General features: G+C 42.2%; 1 protein-coding gene across 4 annotated transcripts in view; it reads right to left on the minus strand.

Annotated features, from left to right (window-relative positions):
- Positions 1-286: 286 nt before the first annotated feature.
- The window catches only part of pkd1a (polycystic kidney disease 1a), an 87749-nt gene continuing 73129 nt past the window's right edge, over positions 287-14906 (minus strand). For 3 of the 4 annotated variants that reach the window (XM_061769598.1, XM_061769597.1, XM_061769596.1), the window contains 16 exons: positions 14180-14306; positions 13953-14063; positions 13404-13453; positions 13063-13271; positions 10773-10851; positions 10557-10672; positions 9761-9963; positions 8643-8837; positions 8419-8558; positions 7988-8118; positions 7694-7874; positions 7116-7287; positions 6726-7016; positions 5279-5413; positions 3681-4007; positions 287-2946 (listed from right to left, as the gene is read on the minus strand). In XM_061769598.1, coding sequence (XP_061625582.1) covers positions 2008-2946; positions 3681-4007; positions 5279-5413; positions 6726-7016; positions 7116-7287; positions 7694-7874; positions 7988-8118; positions 8419-8558; positions 8643-8837; positions 9761-9963; positions 10557-10672; positions 10773-10851; positions 13063-13271; positions 13404-13453; positions 13953-14063; positions 14180-14306 — 3406 coding nt within the window. In that variant the 3' untranslated portion in view covers positions 287-2007. Of the gene's footprint in view, positions 2947-3680; positions 4008-5278; positions 5414-6725; positions 7017-7115; positions 7288-7693; positions 7875-7987; positions 8119-8418; positions 8559-8642; positions 8838-9006; positions 9101-9760; positions 9964-10556; positions 10673-10772; positions 10852-13062; positions 13272-13403; positions 13454-13952; positions 14064-14179; positions 14307-14906 lie in introns of those variants that run through there. The other variant, XM_061769599.1, reaches the window with a different exon arrangement.

The following is a 14906-nucleotide window of genomic DNA, read 5'->3' on the forward strand; positions in this document are numbered from 1 at the left end:
GGGAATAGTTAGGATGCCTCCTGGACACTGCTGAGGTGTTTCGGGCATGTCCCACTGGGAGGACGACCCAGGACACGCTGGCAAGACTACGTCTCCCGGCTGGCCTGGGAACGCCTCAGGATCCCACTGGAGGAGCTGGATGAAGTGGCTAGGGAGAGGGAAGTCTGGGTGTCCCTGCTAAAGCTACTGCCCCTGCGACCTGACCTCGGATAAGCGGAAGAAAATGGATGGATGGATGGGAATAACTAAATCTGCAGGGACAACTGAAGAACTCACACGTGTGAGATTTAATTTACTGTTGAGCTGTTTATTCAACATTGTCAAGTGCAAAAGCATGAAAATTCCCACCCCTGCAAAATACAGATGGGATAAAACAAATGTTATCGGTAACAGTTTTACACAAGATTCTGCTCCCTTAGAGACAGACTGGAAAAAAATCACGAGGATAGTGGACATGAACTCTTAACAGTCTTGGCACTTGCTTTCTTCTTTAGCTTAGACTTCAATCCTTTTGCTAGACAAAATGTAAAACTTTGCAACACTTGTGCTTTAACTGACCATATATAACTGAAGAACAATAACATTATGACCACGAAACGCTAAAACAAATATATACATTGTTAAGCACCAAGATATACAGATGTGTATACACGCAATGCAAAGTTTTGAAAATCAGGTTTCATAAAGTCCTCTAACTTGTGAGATTGTATGTGGCAGGATGTTGAGTGTGGAAAAAGTCAATCTTAGGTTGTCAACTATCACTCAATCACACAGCCTCTGCAACACATTCATACTTATTGTTTCATTACTTTCTTGGGAGGAATCAAGTGGTGCATTGCCACTCAAACTCATTTTTGTGTCAAAAACCCTTGGCTTGTTTTGAGGAAAAGAGTGTTCCCTGAGATTTGCCCACAGGACAAACAAAGTACATACATTGATCACAAAAACAAAAAAACGGTGACTGCTTCAAAACCTTGTTAATCCTCAGACATTTTCATGACGAAACAAGAATTATAAAGTTGACGAGTTAAATATGTAGCCTTGGATATCTGTTCCATTTGACAATAAAGTGCTAAGTACAAAACAAATTATGGGCATGGTAAAGTCATTAATGCTGCGAAGGCTTTTGGCTTTTTTTTTTTTTTTTTTTTTAAAAGATCAGCTACAGTATAAAAAAACTATCTGTAATGGATTTGATACCAAGCTTATTACATCAGATAACAACTGCCCTTCAGAACAAATGCTATTACAACAAAAGTGCGTTTACATCACAACCATATAGAACACTAAAAATAGTAAGCATACTGATAGTCAATATAGCTTCATGGCAGGTGCACTTAAATACATAATACAAAAGTCCTTCCTGTTTCCAACTTACATTTGTGTTCTTTCGATTTGAGACTTTCTCTCTCCATATTTCCCATGACATCACTTACTGGGCTTTTCTTCCTCTCTGTACCGCTCCAACATAATTTGTAACACTGAACAAGTGGCCGCAGAGGTTTGTCTACGTGTGTTGCGCATATCTGTGTTTGCCTTGCATGCAAATTTGGGGTGGTAAAACATTTATATTCCAGACGGGTCACGAGAACCCATAGTAGTAATAGTACCAACAGATCTTGATTACATACACTAAACATGTACACACAACATGGAGAAATATTAATTCCTTTTTTATTTCTTTTAAACTGTTATTCCTCAGGTGAGCACGTTCCTGTGCTTCTGTCGATGACCTCCATGTGACCCCCAGGGTCACTTGTAGCGGTTAAGGGGGAACGGGAGGAGTAAAGAACAAGTTTCTTGGTTTCCGTGTTTTCCTAGCTGTCTGAGCCGGTGACCAGCACCTTGTTTGTGGGAATCAAACGATGACCTTCCTGTGACCTTTGTCATCTGTGAGGTTTAGAGAGGAGTGTTCGGAGACAAATCCAGCTGTCCCGCCCTCCTCTCGTCCTTAACCCCACTTTCTCCTCTCTTGTTGTCTTGTCCACTCCTCCCTCACGTCCCTGCTTAGTTGGGGTGCACCTTGTTTTTAAGCGGAGGAGGTTTGCGTTTTCGCTTGTGTGTGGGGATGGTCGTCGTGTGGGCCGGATGGTTGAACAGACTTGAGGAGGGGACGGTCTCTCTCTCTGCGGGCGGGTGCTCCCAGGCGGTGGGGGGAGGCGAAGATGGCGAGGATGGGGTGGCTACCGAGGTGCATGGAGGCCCTGTGCTAGATTTGGGAGGCTGGGAATGGGAAAGAGGGGTACTGGGTGGTGAAGCAGGGGGAGTGATGGGTTCTGTTACTGGAGTTGGCAGGGGAGCGCCGATGAAGGATTTGGAGGGAGGCGAGGAGTGGGGCAGTGCTTTGGACTTTGCAGGAGTCCTTTTGAGATTGGCTGCAGAGTCCTGACACTCTGTTGGAAGTTCACCTGTGTCCTTTTTTTTGGCCTTCTTGGCCCCTTTGTGCTTGTCTTTGCCACTCTTCCTTTCTTTTCGTCCACAGTTTTTGTCTCCCCCCTTTCCACTCTGTCCCTGATCCACTCCTTTCGCTCTCCCTCTACGTCTCCTCTTCCTCTGTGCTCGCTCTAGGCGGCATTCGATATGGAATAGATCCTCCGTTGCCATGGTGACACGGTCCAGCTGTTGCAGCAGGGCGTCAAAGGTAGGCAGCAGCCTCTTCAGAGAGGCCTCGGTCTCCGCTCTCTCCCTCCAGCTCGCGCCTCCCACCGCCACGCCGGGGCCGAGGCCCAGCCCGAGCCCCGGGCCGATGCCGGGCGCTTCGGTCAGGCTGCAGGGACTGGAGGTCGCCGGGCACCAGGAGGCCTCGGAGCCGGCCTCAATGCTGTCTGGAGTGGATGGAGAGTCAGGCCGGTCCAGCGGTGGTAAACACAGAGACTTGCAGTCGCTGGTTGACGAGGAGCGCGACGGCGGCAGCTCCATGCCCTCGAAACGAACCTTGTGACGAAACTACGAAGACATCAGAGGGAGAAAAACGTCACATTCAGCAGGATTCTGGGAAATAACACATTTCAATTTACAGTCCTACTTTGACTTATGAGTTTGATTTGTTCCATCAAATTAATTGAAAGCACCCCCGCAGAATGTACCATAAAAAAAAATGTTTTTAGTAAAGTAGCACTGTATTGTATAAAAACAAATAGAATGCAAAGAAAAATGCTTTTATAAAGTGTAATTACTAGGGCTGTTCACGAATTGGTGGCGAATCAAACTGGCATTCGAGTCCGCACTCCACAAAAAACAACGCTGAATCTAATTTTCAGATTCGAATCATCACGAATCAAAAAATATCATACCGTTTACTTCCTTCTGAAAAGCTGCGATGCTGGCACACTGCATTTACTACAAAAAAATAAAAATATTCACGAATATTATCAATATCTGCAATCAGAAAGCTAATAAAATAGGAATTAAGAGGATTTGTGCTGGCTTTTCTCTTAACCTTGTAACCATGTGCATACCGTTGTAAGTTCTATTTCGTTTTTATGCTTTGTTCTCACTTTGTCCAAAAACTTGACGTGATAGAGAAAACTTAGATCAGTTTTGGATTCCGCACCCAAAAATTAGTTAAAAACAGCTGTCAGAGCTAACTCAACAAAAACTTTGTTCCCCAGAATGCAACTGATAAAGAGATGTGTCTAAAGACTTTTTGCCCACATAATGCATTAAAACTAGTTCAGTACCTCCTTGGTCTTGCTAAGTCCCATCCACATTTTCAGTCTCCTGAGGAACAGCTCGACCATCTCGTAGTCTTGCAGGTCAACAGCAGGGTGGTACAACTCTGCACGTCCACGCCGGTAGTTCCTCAGTAAAATAGAGGTGACCAACCAGATCAAGATCAACCGAAGCACGGCGAAACTCGCGTGGAACACCAGTGAGGAGATGCTGCCCGAGGGACCAGATAGTGTCCGGGAAGGTTCCCATGACAACAGCCCACGGCCACCAGCGCCCAACAAGGACAAACAGGTGGAGCTGACACTAGCGTAGCCATCAAAGACGGAGTGGAAGAGCTGCAGTGCGAGAAAAAAAGAGCAGATGCCTCCATTACACTCGATATACTGTAGATTTGAAACTCAATGGAGAGGCAGACATTGCCATAAGTTAGCATTCATGTTTGCTAAGCACATGATTGTTATTTGACCCTCTATGATTAAGATTCAAATGGACTGCACTTATATAGAAAACTATTATACACACACACACACACACATACATATATATATATATATATATATATATTTATTTGTAGAATTGTTAGGTTAATACAATGCTTGAAAAGACATTCCCTGTTAAATCCTCGATCCCTCCATTTTCTATAGCATTTGCTTGTCCTTTGGGCAAGAGGAGGGATACAACCTGGACTGGTCACCAGTCAAACACAAGGTACATATAGACAAACCACCATTCACATTCACACCTATGGGAAATGTAGCCCTCAATGAACCTAACATGCATGTTTTTTTTTTTGGGGAAAGCAAGCAAGTGGACATGCAAATTAAATACAGGAGGTCTGAGTTGATTTTTGTTTTGAATTCTAATAATCAGTCTATCAACTACGTACTACACTTAACAACCACATACAGTAAATTCAATTATATCAAGTTTAGTAGAGAGTGTTTTTGTTATAGTGACAACAAAATGATAATAAGTCTATTTTGGGCACACATTCACGTTTACGTGAGGCCTTAAGCAGGATTGCAATGAGCCAGCAGCTGCATCCATTCTTGTTTGCTTGAGGCAAACCCATTGATATGACTTGAAGCAAAAGTACAGGAGCACAAGCGAACCAAGGGAACACAGCAGGAGTTTTTTAGTGTGTGCCAAAAGACTTGCAGTGTTGTGTTGGCCTATTGGTTGAGACATGCACCAAATCAATGCAACATCTGTGGCAAATACTGTATGTCTAAGAAAAAAAATATTGAATGTTGAATGAACCATTTGTTTCGAAAGAATAAAACAAAAAAATGCAACCGCATGATATTGAAATGGATCAAGGTGAAATATGGACATGGGTTTCAGTATGGGTTCTCTTAAACATCAGCTTAAATACAATTCTAGGTCAATAATTTTGTGCTAATGTGCCAGGGAAAATGTCAATTTTGTCAAACTCGAAATTCACCCTGAACATTTTTTTGCATTTCAGACTGTGATAGCCCATGTGATAATTCCCTTCTTTGAACAATAATCCAACATTGAGAGGGATGTCATGAACATGTTTATGTTTCTACTGTGCCACAAACAACGGCGGTCAGCACAAGTATGAACCAAAGCAGAGACTGACCAGGTGTCCGGTGTGCGAGTACGCCAGCAGCAACAGCAGCAGGGCCAGAGCCACGCCCAGCAATTCCCAGACAGAGTATCGCAGAGCTCGGCCAAACAAGGCCCACTCTCGCAGGAACCGCAACTGATGAGAGGCCTACAAGATTGCAGGGGAAACAAAATGTATTCAAGGAAATTTTCCAACTTATTCAAAAGCGTAGGTCTTCGATTTATGTCCGAATTTATTGCACCACATTAACTGAGATGTTGTCCACGTGTTGCGCTGCAGCCCCATCTAATCAATCCCACCATTATTTATCACTGACAAGTTTTTTCATACAAAATATGAATGTTTACAATATGGTTGATTATTAATTGTAGTGTACAATATTGGAGGATTATGACGTGGGTATAGTCTACATCCAAATACAGGTGGCAATAACCTGTTCTAAATGACTTAATTTTAATTACCATATGTATCAATGTTTAAATCTAATATGCGTCTCAAACCTTGTTTTGGCAAGGCTGCACTATTTGGTAAAGTGTTCAATTATGTTTGTATAATTTATTGGTCCCTAATCAACCTTTTTCCACACCCTCGCAGTGGGGTACCAACCATAGTGGTACAGTGCCTAAAGCTTGGCACATTACAATAATCTATTGATTAATCTCGCAAGAATCATCACACTGGTGTAACAGTGCAAAAAGAATGGGGGGAAAACATGAATCGTTTACATGTTGTGGGATAATGTAAGTACCTGCGTAGTATAAATGCACTAGGTGGCCAATGCTGCAGGGCCCTCCAATGCCCATAAAAAAATAACAGACAGACTTTTATTGAATGGAAATCTCAATGTCAAGTCTTAATGAGTCATGAGAATATTAGCAATATAAAGCTGATTGGACAGATGTGGCAAATTCATTACATCAATTTCAGGGTTTGGGACCAACCCCCGGGTCACGTTGTGTGGTATGATGCCACACTATCGACAGTGCTGTGAAACGGTATTGGCCCCTTCTCAAATTCTTACATAGTTTCCTCACTTTGAGATTATCAAACAAATGTAAAAGGTCACTGTGCATGAGACAACAAAAAGGAAGAGACTGGGCAAAAATGGCATCCATGAAAACCACTGCTGACCAAAAAGAACATAAAGGCTCATCTTACTTTTGCAAAAAAAAAAAAAAACAACAACTGAATGATTCCTAGGAGTTTTGAGAGAATATTATATGGACTGACGAGATGAAGGTTGAGCTTTTGGAAGGTGTGTGTCTCATTATATCTGGCGTAAATTCGGCACAGCATTTCAGAAAAAGAACATCATAACAACAGTCAAACATGGTGGTGGTAGTGTGATGATCTTACCACTATCCCCCCCCCTAAGCAACAAGTCAGATCAGTGTTCATTCCCAACTATACTGAGCCGTAACACTTCATTATTATGCTTAATAAGACGATTATTTCTTACCTTGAGTACTAATATAAAGAGTAGCAAGGCCGCCATGACTGTATACATCTGACTCTGTTTGGCAAGTGGGTAGAAGTCTGTGAAGGCATCCCGTGGGTGACTGAGGTACAACGCCCACTGCTGCTGGGCCATGACGCACCGGCTCAGATGCAGGCCGCATACAGATGCTGCCAGAGCAAGTTTACAGACGCCCAGGAGTCTCCAGGTGGACAGCAGGTATGAGTAGCCTTCTCGGAGGAAACCCAAAAGCCCCCGCACCAGGAAATATAACACCAGGGCAAGAAGGACCATCTAGTAAACAAGAAAACAAGTGAATTTGTATCACAAAAATGGCAAAACAAAGAACAGGAATTTGTTTGCATTTATAATGCATGTCCTGTTGGTGCTTACCATTAAAAGAAGCTGCAGATCCAGCCCTGTGATTGGCCACAGAGTGATGACGATGAGGTCAAGGCTAGACTGAGCACGCTCAGAAACTGGGAACTCAAAAAGGAAAGAAAAGACTGCCAAGAGTTTTGTGTTGATATTGTAGAGTGAGAACTCTACAAACAAAGCACGGCTCCTACAAACAAACACAAAGACAGACAAAAGAAAATGTATTTGACTGTCAAAAATGTATTACAATTATTTAAGTCCATCTTCCATCTGCAATCCAAATGTGGGATAAAACAACTGTTCAGTCCATAAGTCATTGTTCAAAAACGCATTGATAGTTGTACTTTGGGGACGATCATTTTATGCTGGTCTGCAGATTGAAAAAACAAACAAACAACACCTGATATGCATGGTGCATTACAGTTAAGTCCTTGTCTAATGGTTCACATGTGCACAATCTGCTCCCCAGATCCGTAAGAAAACACACATCAAACATTCCCATAACTATTTGTTGATTACATTGTCCTTCACAGCACCTTGTTTGTTCAAATCAACTTTAACTCTGGTTGAAAAACCACATGAAAGTCATCTACCTGTCACCAAGCCAGTGTTGCTGCTGGAGCTGCTGGAGGGAATTGGAGGCCTCCTCCAGACTTCTGTTCAGCTGGAGGACCAAGTCTGTGGAGTTACTGAGTCGACTCCTCTGATCCAAATGCCACAGACTAGCAGGAACAGTAGGTTGCCACATGTCTCTTGCTCTGGAACCATCCAGAACTGGGAGAATTGACCAAAATAGTTATTAATGTGCACATAGTAATATTTGGTTGGAGAGCATTTCTCAGATCAGATTAGATTTTAGGTGCACGAAATTGAAATTGGCATCTCACCCTGTGTGTGGTGGATTTGGCTGAGTCTCATTGTGCCTAGTAATACACTTCCTGTGTCTCCAAGGAGAGCAGAGTCGTTCAGAAGGCGCGGTAATAAGGATTTCTTCAGCCAAGTCAAAACATCTTGTCGGCTAAACGACAAAATAGGGGAGATTAGGAAATACACACAATCGATGACAAGAATTTACATGGATTATAATGCAGAGTTTTGTCACTGTAAGAGATTTAACAATATTTTAATATTGTGGTTCTAGTTTGTAGTTCTGTAGACGTTTATTACAGGTATTTACAATATTTTGGATACCTTTTTTAATTACATGAGAAAAGAAACAGCTCACAGTATGGTGCATTCCACACTACAATATATTAAAATACAAGCCCAATACATATTGCTCAATATAATCAGTGCAAAGGCAGAATCTGGATTTTACCTGCTGATATTGTGGTACTCAGGTGTGTGTAGCACATGTTGCAACTGAGTATGCAGCCTCAGGCTGTGTGCATCTTTGGCAGAGTCCGAATAGTTGAGAAGGAGAACCACCAACAAGAAGAACATGTAAACCAGGAAGTTCTGAAAATTGAAACCACCAATCACGTTAACTTAGAAAATACTGAAGATACACGTTGACCGGCACGTAATGCAGCTCTTGCTTACCTTCAACATAGTGTGCAGCAGGCGGACCTTGCGGGCCTGGTGCCGGTCCTGGGACAGAGCATAACCCTGAGGTGGCCGCACCCGGTGGACCCGCTGCACCACCCTCTCCACCGTGGGGAACTCCACCAACACATCCTGGTCCTCAGGCCGCAGACGACAGACAAGCACTGCATAGTAGAAGGCCTCACACAACACCTGAAGGACAAATGTCAGAACCGTGTGAATCTTTCTTAAGAAAAACTCCAATTGAACAATAACACAATAAAACCTAAACAGCGATACAAAATGCAAACATGACAAAATCCACCAAGGAATGCAGTCATTATGGTGTGGACAGACAGACAGCCATCCAACATTTTCCCACCTGTCCTCATTAGGGTCGTGGGTGTGATGGAGCCTATCCCAGGTGACTTTGGACTAGAGGCGGGGTACACCCTGGACTGGTCGCCAGTCAATCGCTGGGCACATGCACACAAACAACCATTCACACTCACATTCACAACTCACGGAAATTTAGATTCTTCAATGAACTGACTATGCATGTTTGTGGAATGTAAAAAAGAAGGAAGCCGTAGTACCTGGAGAAAACTCAAGAACGTACAACATGCAAACTCCACACTGCAAGACCAGCGCAGAGGTTCGAACCCAAAACTTTAGAACTGTGAGGCAGATGTGCTAACCAGTAGTACACTGTGCTGTCCCATAGTCAGATTCATGATAGAAGGAGGCAGCGCAGCACTGCATGTATTATTAACCTTATAAGAGTGGGCCTCATGTGATGTGTTGACTTTGATGTTCATTTGGACTCTGCAACAAATATTAAAAAACATCTCTTGGCTCCATGTCAAACATCTCTCCTCCCTTCCTAACTGCTAACTCCATTTGCCAATTTGGTGCTGATCCAATAGTGCTGAGTGACTTTATGGCTGAGAAATCAGCTGCCTGCTTTGGATCCAAATATGGATGATGTCAAGGTTGAGTCATTTAGAACAGTACCAATAGAATATGTACAAGTAAACATGTTTGTGCAGAACTGAGGACAAATATTAGGTCCAGTTTTCAAATTGAGTGAGTCTGTGTTACATAGTAACATTTTGCAAGCATGCTTTGAGTCTTACCTTTATTGGCTCCAGTAGCAGACAGGAGCACAGGAAGCTGGCAAAACAGGAGATGAGCCACATCATGGCAACCCTCTGATTGAATCCGTGAGCTGCCCAAATGGATATACTGTTGGCCAAGGCAATCGCTGCCCAGCTCCCCCACAGGGCGGCGCGTCCACACCAGGGAGGGAACCGTCTGGGACGACACACATCTGCCACAACTGCAGAAGGGCGGGTTCCGACAAAAATGCAACGTAATGCATGTAGGGCCTTTGACAAACATTTCACTTTTACATCACATGGGAAACAACATCTTAGAACTGTTTCAGCATCGAGGAGGAAAAACTTCCAAGTTTTGAAGAAAAACACAATTCGGTTCATGATTTCAGAGACAAGGGGTGCGAAAATACCAATGCTCCTACAGGTATGATAAAGTTGGGCAGAACAGGTCTCATTACTGGACAGTACATATTATTGGACAGAAAAGTATTATTCAGTATGCAAGATTATGTGGAGCGACGACAAATTGAAGGGAAAACATAAGATCCAACCTACGACAACTGTGTGTAACTCAGCAAGGAGGACAAATGATATACTACCAAACTATATTCTGATTCTCTGTCAACAAAAAAAGAAACTGTGTGTGTTTAGTTCAGCTGCCATCGTAGGTTGGCAATTGACATGAAAAGTGCCTAAAAAAAGTACGGTCCTTGATGCAGTTGAATTGATAAGACAACAAAATGCTGGATGCTTGTCATTGCAGCAAACATATACAAACATGCATACAGTATGTAGTACACAAACACACACACACCTGTATTGGAGGAAAAAGCAGTTTTCGGGGGTTCTCTTCTCACTGATTCGAGAGGAAGAGGATCATTGACTTTCTGGAGAAGAATCACCTCTGTGTTGTCATCTAAAATGCTCGACCTGACACACACACACGAGGAATGGGGGAAAAAAAGTAAAAGAAGATCCCGAAATGGCAAAGCAAATACTGGTGAATTATTTGCGTTCTGTCGATACTTACAGATCAGCCATTTCACTTTCATCTGCTTGCGGAAACAAGTTCTGGCCATCGCTCAGAATGTATTTGATGAGGTCTTCATCTGCGAGGAAAAGCAACTCAACCTCAGGGTGGACTCACAGTTAAGAGAGCCACAGGACACACAATAAGGACCACACTGACTCGATTTCTCATAATTTTCTACAGTCAAATCTCATGTCACCTACTACTGAGCTGGCGTTTAAATAAAAAAAAACCTGACCACGTAAAAATGCATTGGCAGGTTATCTATCATTTGCATGCCAAATCAATATAACCCCCAACTGTAAAGTAATCGGAAGCCTTAAGAGTCAAAACCAATTTTCGGTAAAGGGTAGTCATACATGTCGACTGATACTAGAGTGGATTCAGTTAACTACAAATGAGTTCATATCAGGCGATAAGACTGCACACTGTAATGTCAAACAACGGGCAAGCCAAGAGAAAACCCAAAATAGGCAAGGTTTCACTTTTATACACAAGTGGAGAGAACTCGCTTTTGGGAAATATTCACCTTGGCTGAAGTTTTCCCAAATTTCTGTTTTTAGTGACAAAAAGCATGCTTTAAAAAGTCAAGCTTATCTCAGTGAATAGAGCTGTCCTGTATTAATGCACATTTGATGGATTTTAACTTCAATTTGTCTTCAAAAGGGTCAACAAAGATTTCCTCCATATTTTAAAATCCCAACAAAATAAGAATTATTGAATAAGCTCGACACTTACAGTATAACTTGGACTTAAACATATATATATATGTATGCCTGTGTTTGATTATACTGATTGGACTTGATTAGGAAAGCCACACACCTGTCTATATAAGACCTTACAGCTCACAGTGCATGTCAGAGGAAATGAGAATCATGAGGTCAAAGCAACTGGCTGAAGAGCTCAGAAACAGAATTGCGGCAAGGCTACAAAAAAAATTCTGCTGCACTTAAGGTTCCTAAGAGCACAGTGGCCTCCATAATCCTTAAATGGAAGAAGTTTGGGATGACCAGAACCCGTCCTAGAGCTGGCTGTCCGGCCAAACTGGGTAATTGGGGGAGAAGAGCCTTGGTGAGAGAGGGAAAGAAGAACCCAAAGATCACTGTGGCTGAGCTCCAGAGATGCAGTCGGGAGATGGGAGAAAGTTCTAGAAAGTCAACCATCACTGCAGCCCTCTCTACCAGTCGGAGCTTTATGGCAGAGTGGCCCGACGGAAGCCTCCTCTCAGTGCAAGACACATGAAAGCCCGCATGGAGTTTGCTAAAAAAAACACCTGAAGGACTCCAAGATGGTGAGAAATAAGATTCTCTGGCCTGATGAGACCAAGATACAAATTGTTGGCCTTAATTCTAAGTGGCATGTGTGGACCTGTCCAGTACAGTTCCAACAGTGAAGCATGGTGGTGGCAGCATCATGTTGTGGGGGTGTTTGTCAGCTGCAGGGATAAGGAGACTGGTTGCAATCGAAGAAAAGATAAATGCGGCCAAGTACAGAGATATCCTGGACGAAAACCTTCTCCAGAGTGCTCAGAACCTCAGACTGGGCTGGAGGTTCACCTTCCAACAAGACAATGACCCTAAGCACACAGGTAAAATACCGAAGGAGTGGCTTCAGAACAACTCCGTGACTGTTTTTGAATGGCCCAGTCAGAGCCCTGACTTAAACCCAATTGAGCATCTCTGGAAAGACCTGAAAATGGCTGCCCACCAACGTTTACCATCCAACTTGACAGAACTGGAGAGGATCTGCAAGGAGGAATGGCAGATGATCCCCAAATCCAGGTGTGAAAAACTTGTTGCATCATTCCCAAAAAGACTCATGGCTGTATTAGCTCAAAAGGGTGCTTCTACTAAATACTGAGCAAAGGGTCTGAATACTTACGGCTGTGTGATATTTCAGTTTTTCTTTTTTAATAAATCTGCAAAGATTTCAACAATTCCGTTTATCTTCTATCAATATGGGGTGCTGTGTGTACATTAATGTGGAAAAAAATTAACTTAAATGATTTTAGCAAATGGCTGCAATATAAAAAACAGTGAAAATTCTAAGGAGGTCTGAATACTTGCCGTACCCACTGTGTAGTTATATATATATATATATATAAACGTTTTTGAATTCACTTATAATGCTAACATTTGACAAAAATTATATAAAGTAAACAACAACTGTAATTTACAACAATACAATCATTTTCTGTGGTTAAATGTTGAATTTCCAAGTATTTCAGTAAATGCCCTGCAAAGGGCTACATTAATTTTTACTTGTACTTTTACATGTGATCTTTGATTACCTGAAGAAGTAAAAAACTTGTGACGTTGCTCATCCTCATCATCAGGGTTAAAGGTCATGTCCACACCCAGGTGCCTGCTCCCTTGGCCCCTCTTCAGCCTTGGCAGCCCTGCCCCATGTCCCGCCCCTCCTGTCACAGACACATGACCCAACAGCTCTGGCCAATCTCTGTCCTCAGTCTCCTCGTCTGCCATGCCCCAACTCTCCAAACTGAAATACGGAGAGTGAGGCATTTATGAGCACTGAATCAACACCCAATGTCCAGAGCAAACTGATGTTAACTTTTGAAATGAAGGATTTTGAAGTAAAAATAAAAAGCGTCACACCAACAGAGTAACTGACCTTTTGGTGGAGGGGGTGGGCAAATCCACATTGGTTTCCTCTGAGTTGGTCTGAGAAGCAGAGATTCATCGAGAGCGAGCGAAAGAGAGAAAAGGGGAAAGAGCGATGGACCATGAGAAGGAAAGTAATGAGCGGAGTTCGTGTTAGTCTGAAATTTTCAATTCCTCAACTCTTTAATAACCAAAACAAAATAGTTTACAATTCCATTGGGAAGTTACTCTACCAAATAGTTGGGATGTCACTAAAAGATAAAAAAGGAAATCTCTCTTTATCTAATCTGCGTAGGGAGCAAAAGCAGACCTTTATTTATTTAATTTATATATACACAAAACGTGCTAGAAATGTAAAATAATCCCTTAAAAAATATGGTCTCCCATTCGATGAGCTGACATTTACTGTATGGTAAAGGCATGGTCCTTAAAAAGTGACGATTTGCTTTCATAATGAGCTCTACCGATTGGTTGACCAGGTAGTTAAAGGGTCAACAAGAAAAAGCTCATCGAACAGTTTTAATTGTCTGAATTTTGTTTTTCGCCCATAGGACTCTACCTCGCCATCAAAGCAGAGGAAAGAACTTCCAGCCATTGAGTTGTCCAGGAAGTAATCGATCTCCACTGACTCCTGGTCCCCTGGTGAAGGCACCTGCTCCACTGAAACACACTAAACGTTTGCACACACACACAAAAAAGAAAATAGTCATCTTATGTGTGAAATACATATAGATACGCATATACAGTATACTGTATGTAATGGAATTGGTATAATTATATAATTACCTTGCTGCGGCTCATTCTGAAGAGTGTGAAGACGAGGAGGTAGAGAGGGTAGGCGATCAAACATGTCACCACACCTGCTGCCACAGTCTTGCCGTTTAGTGAAGATAACTGCGCCACGGCCTGTGGGCTGCAACATAGAACGGCAACAAAATGTAGGAACAGGAGCGTTCAGAGATAACACCTCCATCAAGGCTTGAACCGAAGTCAACCTTCAAAACCAATGAGGGAAATGTCGTTCCATTCAGAAAAACAACAAATTACAACTTCTTGAAAAACTAGTTTTAAAATGCTGCCAAATGCGCAAACTGGATGAGATCCAAATTAAACTTGTTACTGTTATGAAATTACCTGCATACAGATTATTTCTTATTTCTTTTAATAATACAGTACTTAACTGTTAATGCAAAAGGGAAATATTTCATTATACCATGTACCATTTTTAAATCACAGATGTGCAATTTACACATTACATAGCATGTAGGCATTGGATTGTATTAATGCAGTGTGATACCTCACCCCAGATTTTGCTGAATTAGGTGTATAATGTCATGTTTATGTGTCATGTTAAATGGGTCAAAGGAAATGTAATTTACAATGGAAATGTAACTTGAATTGACAGATGATCTTCAGACAATGCATACACATTAAGACTATTCATACATCATTTCAGACATGATTTGAGGGAGGAAATCAATCTAAAAGTTTTAAAGGACTGTCATGAAAAATA

The sequence above is a fragment of the Phyllopteryx taeniolatus genome, chromosome 4 (assembly GCF_024500385.1).
Source record: "Phyllopteryx taeniolatus isolate TA_2022b chromosome 4, UOR_Ptae_1.2, whole genome shotgun sequence".
Taxonomy (NCBI): Eukaryota; Metazoa; Chordata; class Actinopteri; order Syngnathiformes; family Syngnathidae; genus Phyllopteryx; species Phyllopteryx taeniolatus.